General features: G+C 42.4%; 1 protein-coding gene across 7 annotated transcripts in view; it reads right to left on the bottom strand.

Moving 5' to 3' along the window:
• The window catches only part of Bptf (bromodomain PHD finger transcription factor), a 142,774-nt gene that overhangs the window by 41,970 nt on the left and 84,469 nt on the right, over nt 1-16,335 (bottom strand). For all 7 annotated transcript variants that reach the window (XM_013037929.1, XM_013037925.1, XM_013037928.1 and 4 more), the window contains 7 exons: nt 13,737-16,041; nt 8,055-8,179; nt 6,958-7,086; nt 5,143-5,293; nt 4,737-4,779; nt 1,231-1,477; nt 366-517 (listed from right to left, as the gene is read on the bottom strand). In XM_013037929.1, the coding sequence (XP_012893383.1) occupies nt 366-517; nt 1,231-1,477; nt 4,737-4,779; nt 5,143-5,293; nt 6,958-7,086; nt 8,055-8,179; nt 13,737-16,041 (3,152 nt within the window). The remainder of the gene's footprint in view (nt 1-365; nt 518-1,230; nt 1,478-4,736; nt 4,780-5,142; nt 5,294-6,957; nt 7,087-8,054; nt 8,180-13,736; nt 16,042-16,335) is intronic.

Raw genomic sequence — 16,335 nt, forward strand, 5'->3', positions numbered from 1 at the left:
AAAAAGCAGAGCTGGGTGCTGCTGATGGCTCACACCTACGATCCTAGTTACTCAGGAGGCTGAGATTTGAAGATCCTGGTTGGAAGCCAACCCAGGCAGGAAAGGCCATAACATTTCTAATCTCCAATTAATCACCAAAAAGCTCAAAGTAGAGCTGTGGCTCAAGTGCTAGAATACTAGCCTTGAGCACAAAACCTCAGAGCTATCACCCTGGTCCCTGAATTCAAGCTGAAGGACCAATATCAAAACAAACAAACACACAAATAAATTAGCTGGACTGATCCTAAACAAGGTCCTTCTAAGTTCCTCATCATCCTGATATGTCTATCACTCCATAACAAAAGGAGCCTGGGAAGAACTCTTACCTGTGATGGGCTGGTGGTTCCTCCTGAGCCTGAGGTATTAGGTCTAATTGTGACGGTAGCAGTCCTCGGCTGGAATGAAGTAAACGTCTGCTGACTTGTACCTGTACTCGATGGAATGATGCCCAGGACTTTCTGCTGCACCTGAACAACACCTTAAAAAAGATGAAGAGGTCATTAACAAGTATCTCTTTAGGGAGAAGCATTGGTGCTGCTTGGTTTCTAGAAGAAACTATGTGTGGAGGGTTGCATAGTGGGCCACACAGAATGTGAGATCTGAGGACTGAAATCAGTGAGGAGGAAATGGAATAATGGCAACAGTATGATCTGGCAAATGTGAATTAAAACTCTGCATCTCCCTTACCTCCTTGTGTGGCTGGCACATTTACAGCGACAATCTTGCTGTTTGCAGGAAGTGGCAGTTTGGTAATTACTTTTCCTGCCATAGTGACTGGATTGCCTGTAATTTGGAACGTCTGACCTGTGCTGGCAATGGTGGTAGCAGATGTGGCAGCTGTGCTGGTGGCTAATGGGGTATAAGACATTTAATAAGCTTTAGATTTAAAATAACCAGCAATGGAGTGATTTCTAGGAAGGGCACCAATGCATGAAATGTGGCTCATCCTGTATCACATTCCTCTCCACTCACAGTGAATTATGTAGATGTTGAACGTTAAATAATGTAGGAAAGCTTTGCTAATGTCATATAATGAATATTTTGCTGGAAATAAACCAATGGTTACAGTTTGCTTGATCAATCAGCTGCAGAAGAAAAATAACTTTCTAAAGACAGGTCTTATTTCAGTAGGGGAAGGATTGAAAGTGCTTTGTCCTGGAGGCAATGTGTGACTTCGGCATGGCTCTGTACCTGAATTTGACTGGCCTTGTTTAACCCAGGTCGCGAAGGTCTGGTGGAAGTTCTTGTTTTGCTGGAATGTGACTGTCGCTGGAGAGCCCACTTTGGTAGTTAGTACCATCTTTGTACCAGGGGTAACTGAACCACTTATGGGGGCCACCATAACTTTCTGGGCTGGAGAGATGGTGCTGGTTGTACTGTTTGGTGAGGATGTAGTAGAAGCGGCAATGACTGTAGGCTTCTGTTGTTCCAGTCGTTTCTACAAAAGTCAGTGAGAGAAAATGTGAATCCACATAGTTCCACATTAAAACAACCTGTTCTACAAGAAATCCCACCATAATTTTGTTCACCCCAAGAAAACAGACTAACTTTTATTTATTTATTTTATTTTTTGGGATCCGGTTGTGGGGCCTGAACTCTGGGCCTGGGTGCTGCCCCTCAGCTCTTCAGCTCAAGGCTAGCGCTCTACCACTTGAGCCACAGCTCCATTCTGGGTTTTTCTGCTTTTGTGGTGCTGAGGAATCAAACCCAGGGCCTCATGCATGCAAGGCAAGCACTCTACCACTGAGTCACCTTCCCAGCCCCTAAATTTTATTTTTTGGTGCTAGCCTTGGGACTTGATCTCAGAACCTGGGTGCTGTGTCTGAGCTTCTTTTTACTCAAGGCTAGGGCTCTACAGTCTGAGCCACAGTTCCATTTCTGGCTTTTGAGGGGTAGGGGGGCGGTTGGTAGTTTTTAGCAGAGATTAGCATCTCACAGAATTTGATGGCTAGGCTGGCTTTAAATCACAATCCTCCTATCTCAGCCTCCTAGGTAGCTGGGATTACAGACATGAGCCATTGGTGACTAGCTTTTAAACTTCTAATATATTTCACTTCTAAAGAGACTAAAATACATTTAATCTATAATTTAAATTTTTAATGTAGGCAATATCTACATGTCTCTGTATCACACATATTTCATTATCATTGTCCAAAACAAAAGAAAATGATCCAAATTTTGTGACCTGTACAAACATTCAAGCTTTCAGAATGAAAAGAAGATGTGACTAGTTTCCTGGAAAGAGGAACGCCTTGCTGCTCAGGGCTGACATTCGGAGCTGAGAACAAATGATAGGTTTCTGTTTCACTATAATAATCCAATCAGAAGCAACAAGCTAAAAATTATAAAAACAACTTCTCTAGATTTCTGAAAGGATTTTTTTGTTGTTGTTTGTTTTTGTGCTGGTCCCAGGGCTTGAACTCAGGGCCTGGGTGCTATCCCTGAGCTTATTTTTTTTCTTAAGGCCATCGCTCTACCACTTTGTTGTCCTCCTCGTCTCCCCCTTCCCCTTCCCCTCCTGCTCTTCTTTTTTTTGGTAGTAGGGCTTGAACTCTGGGCCTGGATGCCCTCCCTCCCTCTTCAGCTCAAGGCCAGCGCTTTACCACTTGAGCCACCGCGCCACTTCTGGTTTTCTGGTGGTTCACTGGAGATAAGAGTTCATGGACTTTCCTGCCTGGGCTGGCTTTGAACTGCGATCCTCAGATCTCAGCCTCCTGAGTAGCTAGGATTACAGGCGTGAGCCACCAACTCTTGGTTTCTTTCTTTTTTTTTGAATAGCTCATTGGAAATAAGTCTCGTGAACTTTTCTGCATGGCTTCAAACTATGATCCTCAGCTCTCAGCCTTGTGAGCAGTTAGGATTACAGGCATGGGTAGCTAGTATCTGGTTCTTATAGTATTTTGTTAAAATATTTTTACTAAAGATATTTTAGGGCCGGGGGATAGTAGCTCACACCTGAACCTAGCTACTCAGGAGGCTGAGATCTGAGGATCATGGTTTAATGCCAGCTTGGGCAGGAAAGTCCTTGAGACTCTTACCTCCATTAACCATCAGAAAACCGGAAGTGGTGCTGTGGCTCAAGTAGTAGAGTACTCATCTTGATTTGAAGAGCTCAGGGACAGTGCCCAGGCTCAGACTTCAAGCCCCATGACCAACAACAACAACAAAAATGCTATTTTACAGAGAATGGTATAATAAGATCTTCAAAAAAAAACCCCAAACCAAACCAAACAGAAACACAGGAACTCTAGTCTGTAATCTTTGCTACTTGTGGGGTAGAGGGTAGGGGATTACAGTTTGAGGGCAAACCAGGTATGAAAGGTGAAAAAATTGGTGAGACTCCATCTTATCCAATGGAAGGGTGTGATGTGGTAAAAAGTACCAGTCATCCAAGAACCACAAATAAGAGAACCACAGTCCAGGTATGGGCGGAAAAGTGAGATCTAAGTTAAAAAATAACCACCACACAAAAAAGGAGCTGGCTCCTTTTTTGGTAGGGCATCTGCATAGCAATCATGAAGCAACCCCTAGAACACCACAAAACAAAACAAACTCAGGATTAAGCCAGTTATGGTGCCATACAATTATAATCCCAACACTCAAGAGGTAGAGACAGGATGATCTTTAGTTTAAGGTCAACCTGGGCTACAAAGTGAGACCTTTCCTGCCATAAGCAATTAAAAAAAATAGGCAAGGCCAGATACCAGCGGTTCAAGTGTATAATCCTTGCTACTCAAGAGGAGAGACTCTTATTTCCAATTAACCATCAAAAAGCCAGAAGTAAGTCAGGCACACACCTGTAATCCTAGCTACTCAGGAAGCTGAGATCTGAGGATCCCAGTTCAATCCCAGCCCAGACAGGAAAGTCTATGAGATTCTTATCTACAACCACAAAAAGCCAGTAGAGCCTGGCTGAAGTGGTTGAGTGATAGCCCTGAGCAAAAGAGATTAGGGATAGAGCTTAGGTCTGCTTAGGTCCTGAGTTCAAGCCATAGGACCTGCATGCGCGCACACACACACCACACACACACACACACACAGAGCCAGAAGTAGAAGTGTGGCTCTAGTGGTAGATTCTACTTGTCTTGACCAAAAAAGCTAACAGTGGGCCCAGAGTTCAAGCCCCACTTCTGACACAACATAGTAACAACAACAACAAAACTATTTTATCTATGTTCTATTTTATTGTGTCTCCAAAGTTTAAAACTTCTCACTGGGTGAAAGCACCTCATGTCTCCTTCATAGAAACAAGCATCTTCTCTTTGTGCAGCAAGTACCCAGGCACATGTTTAGTTCATCACAGAACTATCACTGGCTTTAGCATCAGCAATTACAACAGATTCTTAGAATGGAGTTGTTAGTACAATTTACTTGTGCATAGATTACAGAGACTTTCCAGATTGGAATTTATTTCTAGAATTCTAACTTCTGGAATTAGAAAGATAATGAACAACAGAACTTCCCTATGTTCTCCACTATGTAGCTTCCTGCACCACAAAGCTGGGTTCAAGTAATAAACTAAAACTGTGGGTGAGGGGCATTTGAAATATCCAATGTATATACAGTTACTGTGCTTGCAGGGCAAGAACTGGAAACAGGTTTCCAGGCAGGACTCCTTGTTAGGTAGAGGGTCACTACTGTCTTAGGAGAGCCTCCCTATGGGGCCCTGAAATCATCCCCCACCTTTGGTCACTAACCTTAGCCTGTTGTTCAACTGCTTGGGCCTTTTCTTTCTCCACTCTGCAGAAAAAAAAAAAAAAAAGCAACTTATCAGAAACTATCCTATCAGACATCTGGCCACTAATGTAAGAACATGTCTATTTATTTTTTTGCCAATCTGTTTAAAAATAACGTTTTAGGATAATTAGAGACTAACAAATGGATAATAACATATAAAATAGGACCTTAATGAACAAAAAGTAACTCAAAAAGTGCAATAAAATTAACATGACTTATATAGATTATACATACATAAACTATCTATAAACATAGACATATCTATATAGAAATATACTATATATAAATTATATACTGAATAATAGCCTGATATTTTAAAATTCTGAATTGATAGAATCTATGACCAGATATTAAGGATTTCCTTACCTCTCAGCAAAGGCCCTGATTTCCCAGAGTTCTAATTCTTCTTCTGCTACCCAGGTTTCAATAATAACAGGGCCAGTTTGCTTAGGTGTTTCTGGTCTCTTTGGCCGCAGTGCACTTGATCGAAGGCCTTTCCTCTGAGGTGTAGGTGTTTCTTTGGGAAAAAAAGCAGAGTATTTTAATGACTCTACTGCCAGGTGCTAGTGGCTCACACCTGTAATCCTAGCTGCTCAGGAGGCTGAGATCTGAGGATTGTGGTGTGAAGCCAGCCTGGTCAGGAATGTCTATGAAAGACATCTCCAATTAACCAACCACCAGAAAACCAGAAATGGCACTGTGGCTCAAGGTGGTAGAGTGCTAGCCTTGACTGAAAGAGCTCTTAGGCCCTGAGATGAAGCCCCTGACTGAAGCCTCCCCCGCCCCTGCCACTCCCCCAAAATGAGAGTACTGCGGGAGTTTTCTCATATATGTATTTCATTCCCCTCCCTCCCCTTTGGTTGTGGGGCCTGAACTCTGGGCCTGGGCGCTGTCCCTCAGCTTTTCACCTCAAGGCTAGCGTTCTACCACTTGAGCCACAGTGCCATTTCTGCCTTTTTTTTTTTTCCTCCTTATGTGGTGCTGAGGAATCAAACCCAGAGCCTCATGTATGCAAGGCAAGTGCTGTACCACTGAGCCACCTTCCCAGCCCCTCAACCTTTTTCTTTTTACTTCATTTTTGGACACAGATTGTATGCAGCCCAGGTTGGCCTTGGATTAATGATGCTTCCCCCTTAGCTTCGCGAGTGAATGTTGTAGACAGCAAGAATGTACAGCTAAGCTCAGCAAACTTTCTCTCCTTAAAGTGCCAGATGCTATAGTCAGACTATGCAGGCCAGCTGGTTTCTGTTCCCTACTTGATTCTTCCCTTTGATCACAATAGAAAAGAGCATGCATACCTGAGTAAGAATAACTATACTTCAATCAAACCTCATTTGCAAGAAAAAAAGCAGGCTGTTGCAAAAGCTCATGGGATGTGGCCTACTGGCTATGTGACCTGGTCCCTCTGTAACTATTTCTGCCCCTTCCCCACATGTGACTAAGACCCCAACACAGTTGCATTTCTCTCTCACAGTTGGGATGGGTATCCTTATTGGGATGCCTCAGTTTCCCAAGTAGCTGGGATTTCAGGTGTATGCCACTACATCCAGCCTGAATAATTCGTTATGTTTCATATTATTTTATTCTGACCACTGAAGTACTTCGCAGTAGCTTCAACCCTTGGCTCCCCAAACCATTTTCATAGGTCAGATGCTGCACAAAGTGCCATGACTACAATAAGCTAGCCATAGTAGCAGCTGTTTTCCTGGGGCTAAGGGCCTGTGGTCCAATCATTGCCCATATCTTCATTATATGAGGTTACACAGTAACAACAAGCACTAATATGTGGCTAACAATCTTGTTTTGTTTATTGCTTAAATTCACTTAAGATTTCTTACTTTTTTTTTTTGGTTGGTCATGGGGCTTGAACTCTGGGCCTGGGAGCTGTCCCTAAGCTCTTCCGCTCAAGGCAAGCCCTCTACCATTTGAGTCACAGGGTCACTTCCTTGGAGATAAGAGTCTCTCGGATTTTCCTGCCCTGGCTGGCTTTGAACTGTGATCATCAGATCTCAGCCTCCTGAGTGGCTGGGATTATAGGTGTGAGCCACCAGCGCCCGGCTTCAGTTAAGGTTTCTTTCTGAAACTTATAGAGTTCATACTAGAAATATTTTTCAAAATCTTTCAATTCATGTAATTAATGTGTATGGATAACAAGAGAGTAGAATTTTTACCGTTCTTTACCTTTTGGTGCTTCTGGAACTCCAATGGGACAAATGATTTTCCTGATACAGTATTCAGAACGAATGCCATAAGGACCAACATCCCGCCTCTTAATTATTTCTGTGGTTGTGATTTCAGTTTCAGATGTTTCTATGGGGATTTAATTGTATATTATTAATACCACTAGACATTCTCAGAGACTACAAAGGTACCACACCTGGCACTTTAATGAAGAGACACATATGGAATAAACCTTCAGAAACGTTTAATTAATGACTACACAGTTGCTAGCAGACTGCAACAGTATAGAGTTTCTTCCATGGGAAAACTTCTTAGGTTATATATTCATGTACTTTTGACCTAGGGTCTCACTATGTTGGTACTAAACTCTTGGATCCAAGCAATCTTCCTACTTCAGCTTCTTGAATAGCTGAGAGAAAAATTTCTAAACTGAACAAACTGTTGTAGGGTGCAACTTAGCTTCTGGCAGTGAAACTCAAAATACAAGTCCTGGGATGGAGGCATGGCTTGGTAGAGCGTTAGCCAATGAGTGAAAGCAGTAAGTACCGAGTATGAGACCCCGTCTAGGACAAAAAAACAACCCACAAAAAACAAAAAACAACCCACAAAATAAAAGTCCTAGAACAACAGAAGCAAGCACAGGACTCTGGGAGACTCAGTTTAAATGACTTCTAGTCTTATAAAAGCTGTCATTCGGAAGACTTGACTTTCATGTATGGTGTCTCACAATCTGAATTTTCCCAGCCACCAGGATTTTAGGATATGTGTCACAGGTAAAAGCTGCAGTGCTGTTGTTGTTTTGGTAGTACTAGTAATTGAACTCAAGGCCTCACGCTTGCAAGGCCAACATTCTACCACTTGAGCCATGCCTTCAGCCCAGAAAGCTGTATTTTTATGAATAACCAAGATGCAAACTATCACTTGGAGTGAGCGAGGGAAGGGGTGACATTGTCCATAAAAACTGCACTTTTTACCTGTATTTATGTACCTCTGTGCATCACCTTTAAAACAACCATTACATTTGTTTTGTAAAAGATGCTATCTACAATAGGTAACCAACCAGTCCGCTGATGCTCTTTGAGACTCCACCCCCTTACCTGTCCGTGTGGTCCCTCCTCCTGGCGGAGCCTTGGCTGCCATGTCGTCCCATCTCAGGCTGGCCCACAGTAACCGTAACATCAGGCTCACTCCGGCCAGGGACTTCACAGTCTGAAGCCTGTATCTGGAAGAACAGACCAAGTAAAACTCTCTCTCTACGTGCATATTCACATGCATTTTCCATTTTAATCTCTGTTCCTCCCCATCCTTCTCTCTCCCTTGCTGTTCCTCCCTCTCTATCCTTTCTTTTCTTTCCTTAATTGAAAGATTTTGGCTTTATCTTTATTATGGCTTCAGCATTTATAGATAGTTTTTTGTTTTGCTTTGTTTTATTTTTTTGTTTTAAAAGTCAGTTGTGGGGCTTGAACTCCGGGCCTGGGCCCTGTCCCTGAGCTCTTTTGCTCAAGGCTCTACCATTTTGGGCCACAGCGCCACTTCTGGTTTTTTCCCCAGAGATAAGTTTCATGGATTTTCCTGTCCAGGCTGGTGATCCTCAGATCTCAGCCTCCTTAGTAGCTAGGATTACAGGCGTGAACCCCCAGTGCCCAGCTTATAATATGGTTTTGTAAGATTCTGACATTATATGTTCCTTGAAAGAAGTTTTTGTTCTTAGCACAACTTATATCTGACAATTTTTTTTTTGGGGTCCGGTTGTGGGGCCTGAACTCTGGGCCTGGGTGCTGTCCCTCAGCTCTTCAGCTTAAGGCTAGTGCTCTACCACTTGAGCCACAGCACCACTTCTGGCTTTTTTCTTTTTGCTTATGTGGGGCTGAGGAATTGAACCCAGGGCCTCAGGCATGCAAGGCAAGCGCTCTACCACTGAGCCACCTTCCCAGCCCTGTGTCTGACAATTTTAAAGGGTCCATATTCACTCTGAATGTCACATAAATATTCAAAGTAATAAGCATGTTTCATTGTAAAGCTGAAATGGTAACAATTTATGAAGATTTCCTAAATTTATTCAATTCTAAAATATCTGCAAGGAAAAGTAAAAACAAGAACAAATAAAATAGTTTTTTAAAGTAATTACAGGAGTTGTGACTAATTTTTGCTGAAGCAGAAAAATCTGAAAATATTCAATCTTCTTTTTCTGTGCATAGGAACATGGGGGCTGGAGCTCAGGGACAAGCCCCCTTGTTTGGCTTCTTCACTCAAGCTCATCTCTACTTCCATCTTTTCGCTGGCTCAGTAGAGATAAGAGTCTTAGTCTTACAGAATTGTCTGCCCTGGCTGGCTTTTCAAACCTCAATCCTGAGATCTCAGTCCCCTTTGTAAACTAGGATTACAGATGTAAGCCACCAGTGCCCAGCCTGTTTATATCTTCTTAAAAGCAAAATTAAACCTGAACACTTTGCAAATCTAGGAAGACCTTTCCAGTGGAAAGAAAACTCTGTATCCAAATAGTGGCTCTGCAAAACATCAAGTACTAGATGATGAATAATATCATTTAACAATGTTAGTGCAGTTTAGGGATCCTATAACAAGTAGTAAAACATTAGAAAAAGGACAATGCTAGATCAGTGACTAATCAGAAATATTTGTTTTTCCCTTTACACATAAGCAGCATAGTGTGTGAAGTTACTGAATTGTTTTTCTACTCTTCAAAACCTAATGCTAAAAGCAATTTCAAAGGAATTTACTCAACTGCAGTGGGTAAATGTCCTATAATAGAACTCACTAGAATTCTTTCTTTCTTTTGGATAGGTCATGGGGCTTGAACTCAGGGCCTGGGTGCTGTCTTAGCTTTTTCACTCAAGGCAAGCGCTCTACCACTTTGAGCCACCAGAACCTAGCACCAGAATGTATTTCATTTTGGGGTTTGAACTCAGGGCCTAGGAGCACCTTTGCTCAAGGCACTCTACCACTTGAGTCACAGTGCCACTTTGGCCTTTTTTGTTTATGTGGCACTGAGGAATCGACCCCAGGGATTCATGTGTGCTAGGCATGTACTCTACAACTAAGCTACATTCCCAGCCCCATGATGCATTTTTTTTTTTTTTTTTTGGTCGGTCGTGGGGCTTGAACTCTGGACCTGGGCGCTGTCCCTCAGCTCTTCAGCTCAAGGCGAGCGCTCTACCACTTGAGCTACAGCGCCACTTCCGGTTTTCTGGTAGTTTATTGGAGATAGGAGTCTCACAGTCTCTCCTGCCCGGGCTGGCTTTAAACCGCGATACGCATTTTAAAGGAGCCTTAGGCTGTCACTTCTCTATTAGGACCTTTGGATAACAAGCAATTGACATTTTCACTCTACATAAATGAATACACAGTCTGATTAAAATGTAGGGAAGTCTACAAAATCAAAGTAACTTCTTTCACTAATAGAGATAGACTGTGTCGGTGTGTTACTGGAGACTGAACCTAGAACCTTTCATGCTAGGCAAGTCCTCTACCACTTGAGCCATATCTCCAGCCCAGTAGACAGTAAATCTGAAGACAACGTAGCATTTGAAGGGCAATACTTCCTACTAGGGGCATTAGAAAAAGGGACCATGTGAAAAAAGACAAAGCTCTAGCTAGAAATTTGCTGCAGCTCCCTAACATCCTGCCCCTACTTTGACACATTGTTATCTCCTGGTACATCCTCAGTCAGGACAGAGCAGCTCTTTAATTAGGAGGGAAACACAAAGTGCAGGGATATCCTGAGAGGAGAAAGTGTCACTGTCAGGCTACACCCTAAAGGAATCCTTCGGGAGCTCTGCTCTCATGGGAGAAAGCAAATGGAGACTTAGGTATAAAGACAAGTTCATTCTCTCTCTCTCTCTTTTTTTTTTTGGCCAGACGTGGGACCTGAACTCTGGGCCTGGGCACTGTCCCTCAGCTTTTCAGCTCAAGGCTAGCTCTCTACCACTTGAGCCACAGCGCCACTTCTGGCTTTTTCTGCTTATGTGGTGCTGAGGAATCGAACCCAGGGCCTCATGCATGCAAGGCAAGCCCTCTACCACTGAGCCACCTTCCCAGTGACAAGTTCATTCTCATTCACTCTTCTCATCTCTATGTCCACACAATAACCTCATCAGGGAGAAACTCCCTAGATCATCAGCTTGCTCCTCCAGTCATTTGTTCAGAACACAGCTAAGTCTCGGCTGTATGGCAGACTATGTGAAAGGATCTCTGCTTCTGTGTTCTATGTACAAGACAGGGACATCTGACCTAGCTTGAGGACAGAGATCAGAGGTTTGGGTGCTGGGCAGAGGGGGTGAGGGGGATTGTTTGAGGGCAAGGGCGTACAGATTTGCTCAGGAGAAATGTTGCAGAGCACACACTTGTCTGACACCACATCCAATGTGTTAGGAGTGTGGGGCAGGATTGTGGAGGTTCAGATGGAGATGAAGCTGGCCTGACAGAGGCAGGCAGAATCCAAAATGTGCTGCTCAGACCAAAGGCTTAAAGAGTAGGATAGACTATATATACACATATATATGTGTGTGTGTGTGAGTGTGTATAAAGGCTTCAGCTATTGGGTAGTTTATCTGCAGAATAATCATAGGTCAGAGTGACATGTTATGGGATTTCTCCTGGCAGCACTGTAGAGATTACCAGGTCAAAGTGAGTATGAAACACAGAGGCAGGCCTGGGAAAGATAAGTGGCAGTGGACGGGTCAAAGTTTCTGTGTCTATGAGACTAACTTCACTCACCACAATGCTCAGCTATAACATTAATAGAACTCTTACATGCAGCCAGGAACACCTATAGTCCCAACAACTGAGGGGCTGGGCATGAGGAGCCTAGAATTGGTGACAGTCTGGGCAACATAGTGAGACCCCAGAATAAATATTTGAAACTATTACTCCTGTTATCTGTAGGATTCTTAGTTCCTGCTCTAAGGATCATACTTGATTCAAGTGTGAGTATAAAAACGCACTTCATATGCATGTTTTTAATAGCTTTTTAAAAAATGTGTTCCAAAATCAAGAACATACATATTTACCCATGCCTCTCTCAGAAGGTATTTTATTTACCTCAACTTTAGCAAATTAAGATGTTAGCAGGTATCTGAAGGCAATTATCAAAAACATATAGGAAAGTATTTCTTTCCATTAAAAAATGAGAAATTAAACAGGTACAAATTGTGCACAGTACATAGCAAACATTGACACAAGGCTCCTAAACCCAGCTGTGCACAGAAGGGCCCTGAGCACGGCTTGAGGGCTGGCAAATTCAGAGAACAGCACTTCCCAGTTCAGCCTACCTTCCACTTCCCAACAGAAAAGAGCAGAAGGGCCAGCCTCAGCAATTGCCAGGTCATTTGAATTAGAGTATTTGTACACAGTAACTTTTCCAGTGGGAAAGAAGTTACCTGCAGGACAGTCAAGGATACATTTTGGGACCGCTCTCAATGAAGAAAGCAGAAAAGTGCAGAGTAATCCTACAAATCCATGAACTGTAATGAAGAGTTCCTTGATTCCCTGCAGGATTCTGCAAATCCTTCATTGCAGGCCCTGCAGAGAAATTGGACTTTTCAGCTGTCTCTATTGCATGTGTAATGGAGTGATGATATTTTACTTTAAATTAAATGATGAGTAATAAAAATAAAACTTGCTCATACAAACTATGATTGGTTGGATCAGTAAATTAATTCCTCTACAGAGAGCACTTATTTACATTCTTGTTTGGTCTCTTCTGATATTAGCTGACTATAATATAAAGGACACACAAAAAGTGTGACGTAAAAGAAATTTGGAAACACATTAAAAAACACACCAAAATGAAGTTTTAGGAGAAATGCAATCTGCTCAGTAACTTACTACAATAATCTTAGGAATCTAACAAAAACAATCTTCAATAAGACCTGGCCTGCTTTCCACACACAATCCCCAGGCCCCTACACATTCTCATACTTATGTCCTACCTTCAGTTGAAAGGGTGAAGAGACAGAGACATATATTACAAAGGATAAAGCAAGGACAAATAGGTGAAAGATGACAAAGTAGCAGAGTGGGATTCAGGAAACTAGGCCTTACTTCTAACTCCACCCCTATGTAGGCAAAGGCAAATTGCTATACATCTAGGAAAGAATTTCTATGGTCCCTTTACAACTGCCAATACTATATACTTAGACCTGTCTCCTGGAATCTACAGTGCCCAGAAAATTTTAAACGAGGAACATTCCTGAGTTCTAGACTATTCCTAAGGAACTGCAGAGTCTACTTCTTCTTACACGGATAACAGAGAACTCCAAAATACAAGTTTATCATGCACATAAATTACAGAAGATTTCCACATTATGATGAATTTTAAGAAATATGTTGGTATGCTTCCTTCTTTTTACATTTTTATGAGCATCTACCCAATAGAAATAAAATACAAACATTCCAGAAAGTTGGTGATAATCCCAATCCAATTTTGTGGTTATCTTGTTCCCTGACCAAACAAAGCAGCAAATAACTTGCACACAAGCACGCTAGGGCTGACAGGTTCCCTTTGCTTTATGAAAGTTAAAATTGAAAATTGAATTAAAGGATTCCCTTACACTTCCAAGTCTTTCAATATTTCTTCCTAAACGAACTTTGGTATCTACCAACTAGCCAAGATGGAAGCTTTTTGTATCTTATTTCTATGACCAACTTTGCTCATTGAATGCATGCCTCTCTGTCCCAGTTCAATGATCGTATCTTATTACAAGAGTGGGATCATTCTTTGAAAACTTCCCATCCTCCCAAATACATTTTAAAATATATACCTCCAAGTGATTCCAAAGGTTGGTCTAGGAGAAGGATACGGCCATATATCCAAGGCAGGTTTCGCATTATAATTAAAGTAAGGGACTTCTCGAATTCCTCCTTTTCTGGCTAACTTTTTTAAGTCATCGTTAGGCAAGACAAATATGCTCTTCTTGCTGCTCTTGGTGATAAACTTCCTGTAGGATGGCAGAGCTGTACCTGAGCGAGCCTTCTTCGGTCTGGAAAACTTCATCAGTTTCACCTTGTCCCTCGTGGAATACTCTTTGCTGACAGTCATGGATGTCACCAGTGTGCCTCCTGCGGTGGTCAGGGAGTCCGTCACGGTCGTGGTGACCACGGTTTTGCTCTGCTCCTTAACAGAGATGATGTCCTCGGTGCTGTCTGTGGAGGGTGTAGACAGTTTGGTGACTGTTGTGGTGGTAGTAGTGACCGTGGATTTGGCACAATTTTCGGTGGATGACACCACAGTTTGCTTATCGCCTTTTGCTACCTTGATCACAGTCTTCGATTCCGTGGCAACCGTGGATGTCATTGTGGTAACTTCCGTGATGACTGTTTTCCTTTTGGAATCTCCATTGATGTTTTCGGCCTTGTGGGTGGGCAACCCGTTTTCATCCGTGAAATCATTACTGAGGTTGGACTCCTCTCCGGAGGTGACAGAGGACGGAGTGAGCTTCTTCACTTCTGGGGTTTCCACTTCCATATCTTCTACCTGATTAAAGGAATTGCTTTCTGGACAAGAGGACGGAGGCGTCATCTGCGTGCTGTCGGACTCTTTGGTTGAGGGCAGGCTCTTGAGGCTATCTTGGTAATTACCTTCAGCCTCTGAGGAACTTGGTACACGTGAATTGGTCTCTAAATTGTTTTTTTCGCTCAGCTCTTCCATGATGACATCACCATTAATGAAAGGCTTCATAGAAGGTTCTTTAACAGTCAAAGGCTTAATATCATTTTCAGGGATTATTTTATTTACGTTATTAACTCTGGATTCAGCATTACCACTCACTACTTTACTTTCGGGGATTTCCTTCAAGCAGTCACCTTTTGAATATATCTTCGCTTTCTTATCTTTTCCATTTATTTGAAAAGTGCTCTTCGGTCCTTTCCTTTCAGACTCTCGATTTTCACTATTCCTTTTATCAGTGATATTTTTGAGGTTTGCTTGGTCGGCACATTTGTTCATTGGTCTCTCCTCTGAGCTCTGCTGCTGGCTTGTTTTTTTCCCATTTGCTTCCGTTACCTTGCCCTGTAGCCTGTCATCACAGTTTCCAGTGGACTTCGAAACAAATTCACATCTCAATGGCTCTGAGCTTTCAGTATCTTGTTCTGGAGTTAGGAACTGTTCAGAAATACTTTCACCGCTATTCTGAACAACCATATCTTCTTCACTACTATCCTGAATAGACATAGTATCAGAACTATTTTCCAAAGTGCTGTTATTATATTCATCACATACTAGTTTCCCGTCAAAGTCCATTGCTTTTGAGAGTGATGGGGCATCTCTGTTGCTGGCATTTTTAGGTCCTGATGGGAGTAAAGCAGTCTCAGAAGAAGAAATAAAGTTGTCATTCTCTTCCTCTAGGAGTGGTTTTCTGGTCTTAAATCTCAAAGTACCACTATCATCTGTTCTGGCTGGTTTAGAGACATCGATGAAAAGAGCACCTCCTTTTGTTTTGCTTTTGCTCAGGTCCTGTCCTTGACTGGTGCTTTCAGAGAGACTCTCATCTATGTCATTGTCAACGGAGTTTTGTTTCTGGTAATTTGTCCCCAGAGTCCGAATGGAGACATCATCTAACAGGCGGCGTTTTGAATAAGGTTTGCTTGGGGTAAGACTAGAATCACTGATGCCCAGAGCTGAGGAATCACTTTGTGAACATCCCTGAATTGACTCCTCACACTTCTCATTATTTACAACTGGGCTTGGTTCGTCTCTCAGCAAGTCATTTTGACACCCTTCTTTTGCTTTGGTTGTGATGGGTGAATCAGAGAGATCTCTCAAGGAAGTTGTAGAAGACTTTCCAGAACCCTTAATTCCACCTTCCAACTTCATCTTTTCCAGGCGCTGTTTTTCTTCCATCGTGAACTGCTTAATTCGCCTTTCAAGAAGCCCATCTAGTTTGGATGATTTGGTTTTCTTTTTGTAACAAGTCCTTAGGTGAAAGCCCTCACTGACATTGACCACATCGACGGGGGAGCTTTCCTGACAGTTCACATGTGACTCCGCTTTCACCTCCTCCTGATCCACCTCCATTGCTTCTTCCTTGAAGGACTTATCATTCTCAGAATCCAATAGCTCTTTCACATCTGTGAAATAGACATTTACAGAACTGTAATTTTTAACTCTGAAAAGAAGGATTCGTGAGACTATATACATATAAACACATATTTTACACACACACACACACATATACACAATATTAATTTTTGTGCCATTCCTGAGGTTTGAACTCAGGGCCTGGGAGCTGACTCTGAGTATTTTTGCTCAAGGCTCTACCACTTGAACCACAGCTCCACTTTACTTTTGGGTAGTTAAATGGAGATAAGAGTCTTACAGAAAGCCAGGTGCTGGTGACTCACATCTATAACCCTAGCTACTCA

Source organism: Dipodomys ordii, unplaced genomic scaffold, assembly GCF_000151885.1.
Source record: "Dipodomys ordii isolate 6190 unplaced genomic scaffold, Dord_2.0 Scaffold7, whole genome shotgun sequence".
In the NCBI taxonomy this organism is placed as follows: Eukaryota; Metazoa; Chordata; class Mammalia; order Rodentia; family Heteromyidae; genus Dipodomys; species Dipodomys ordii.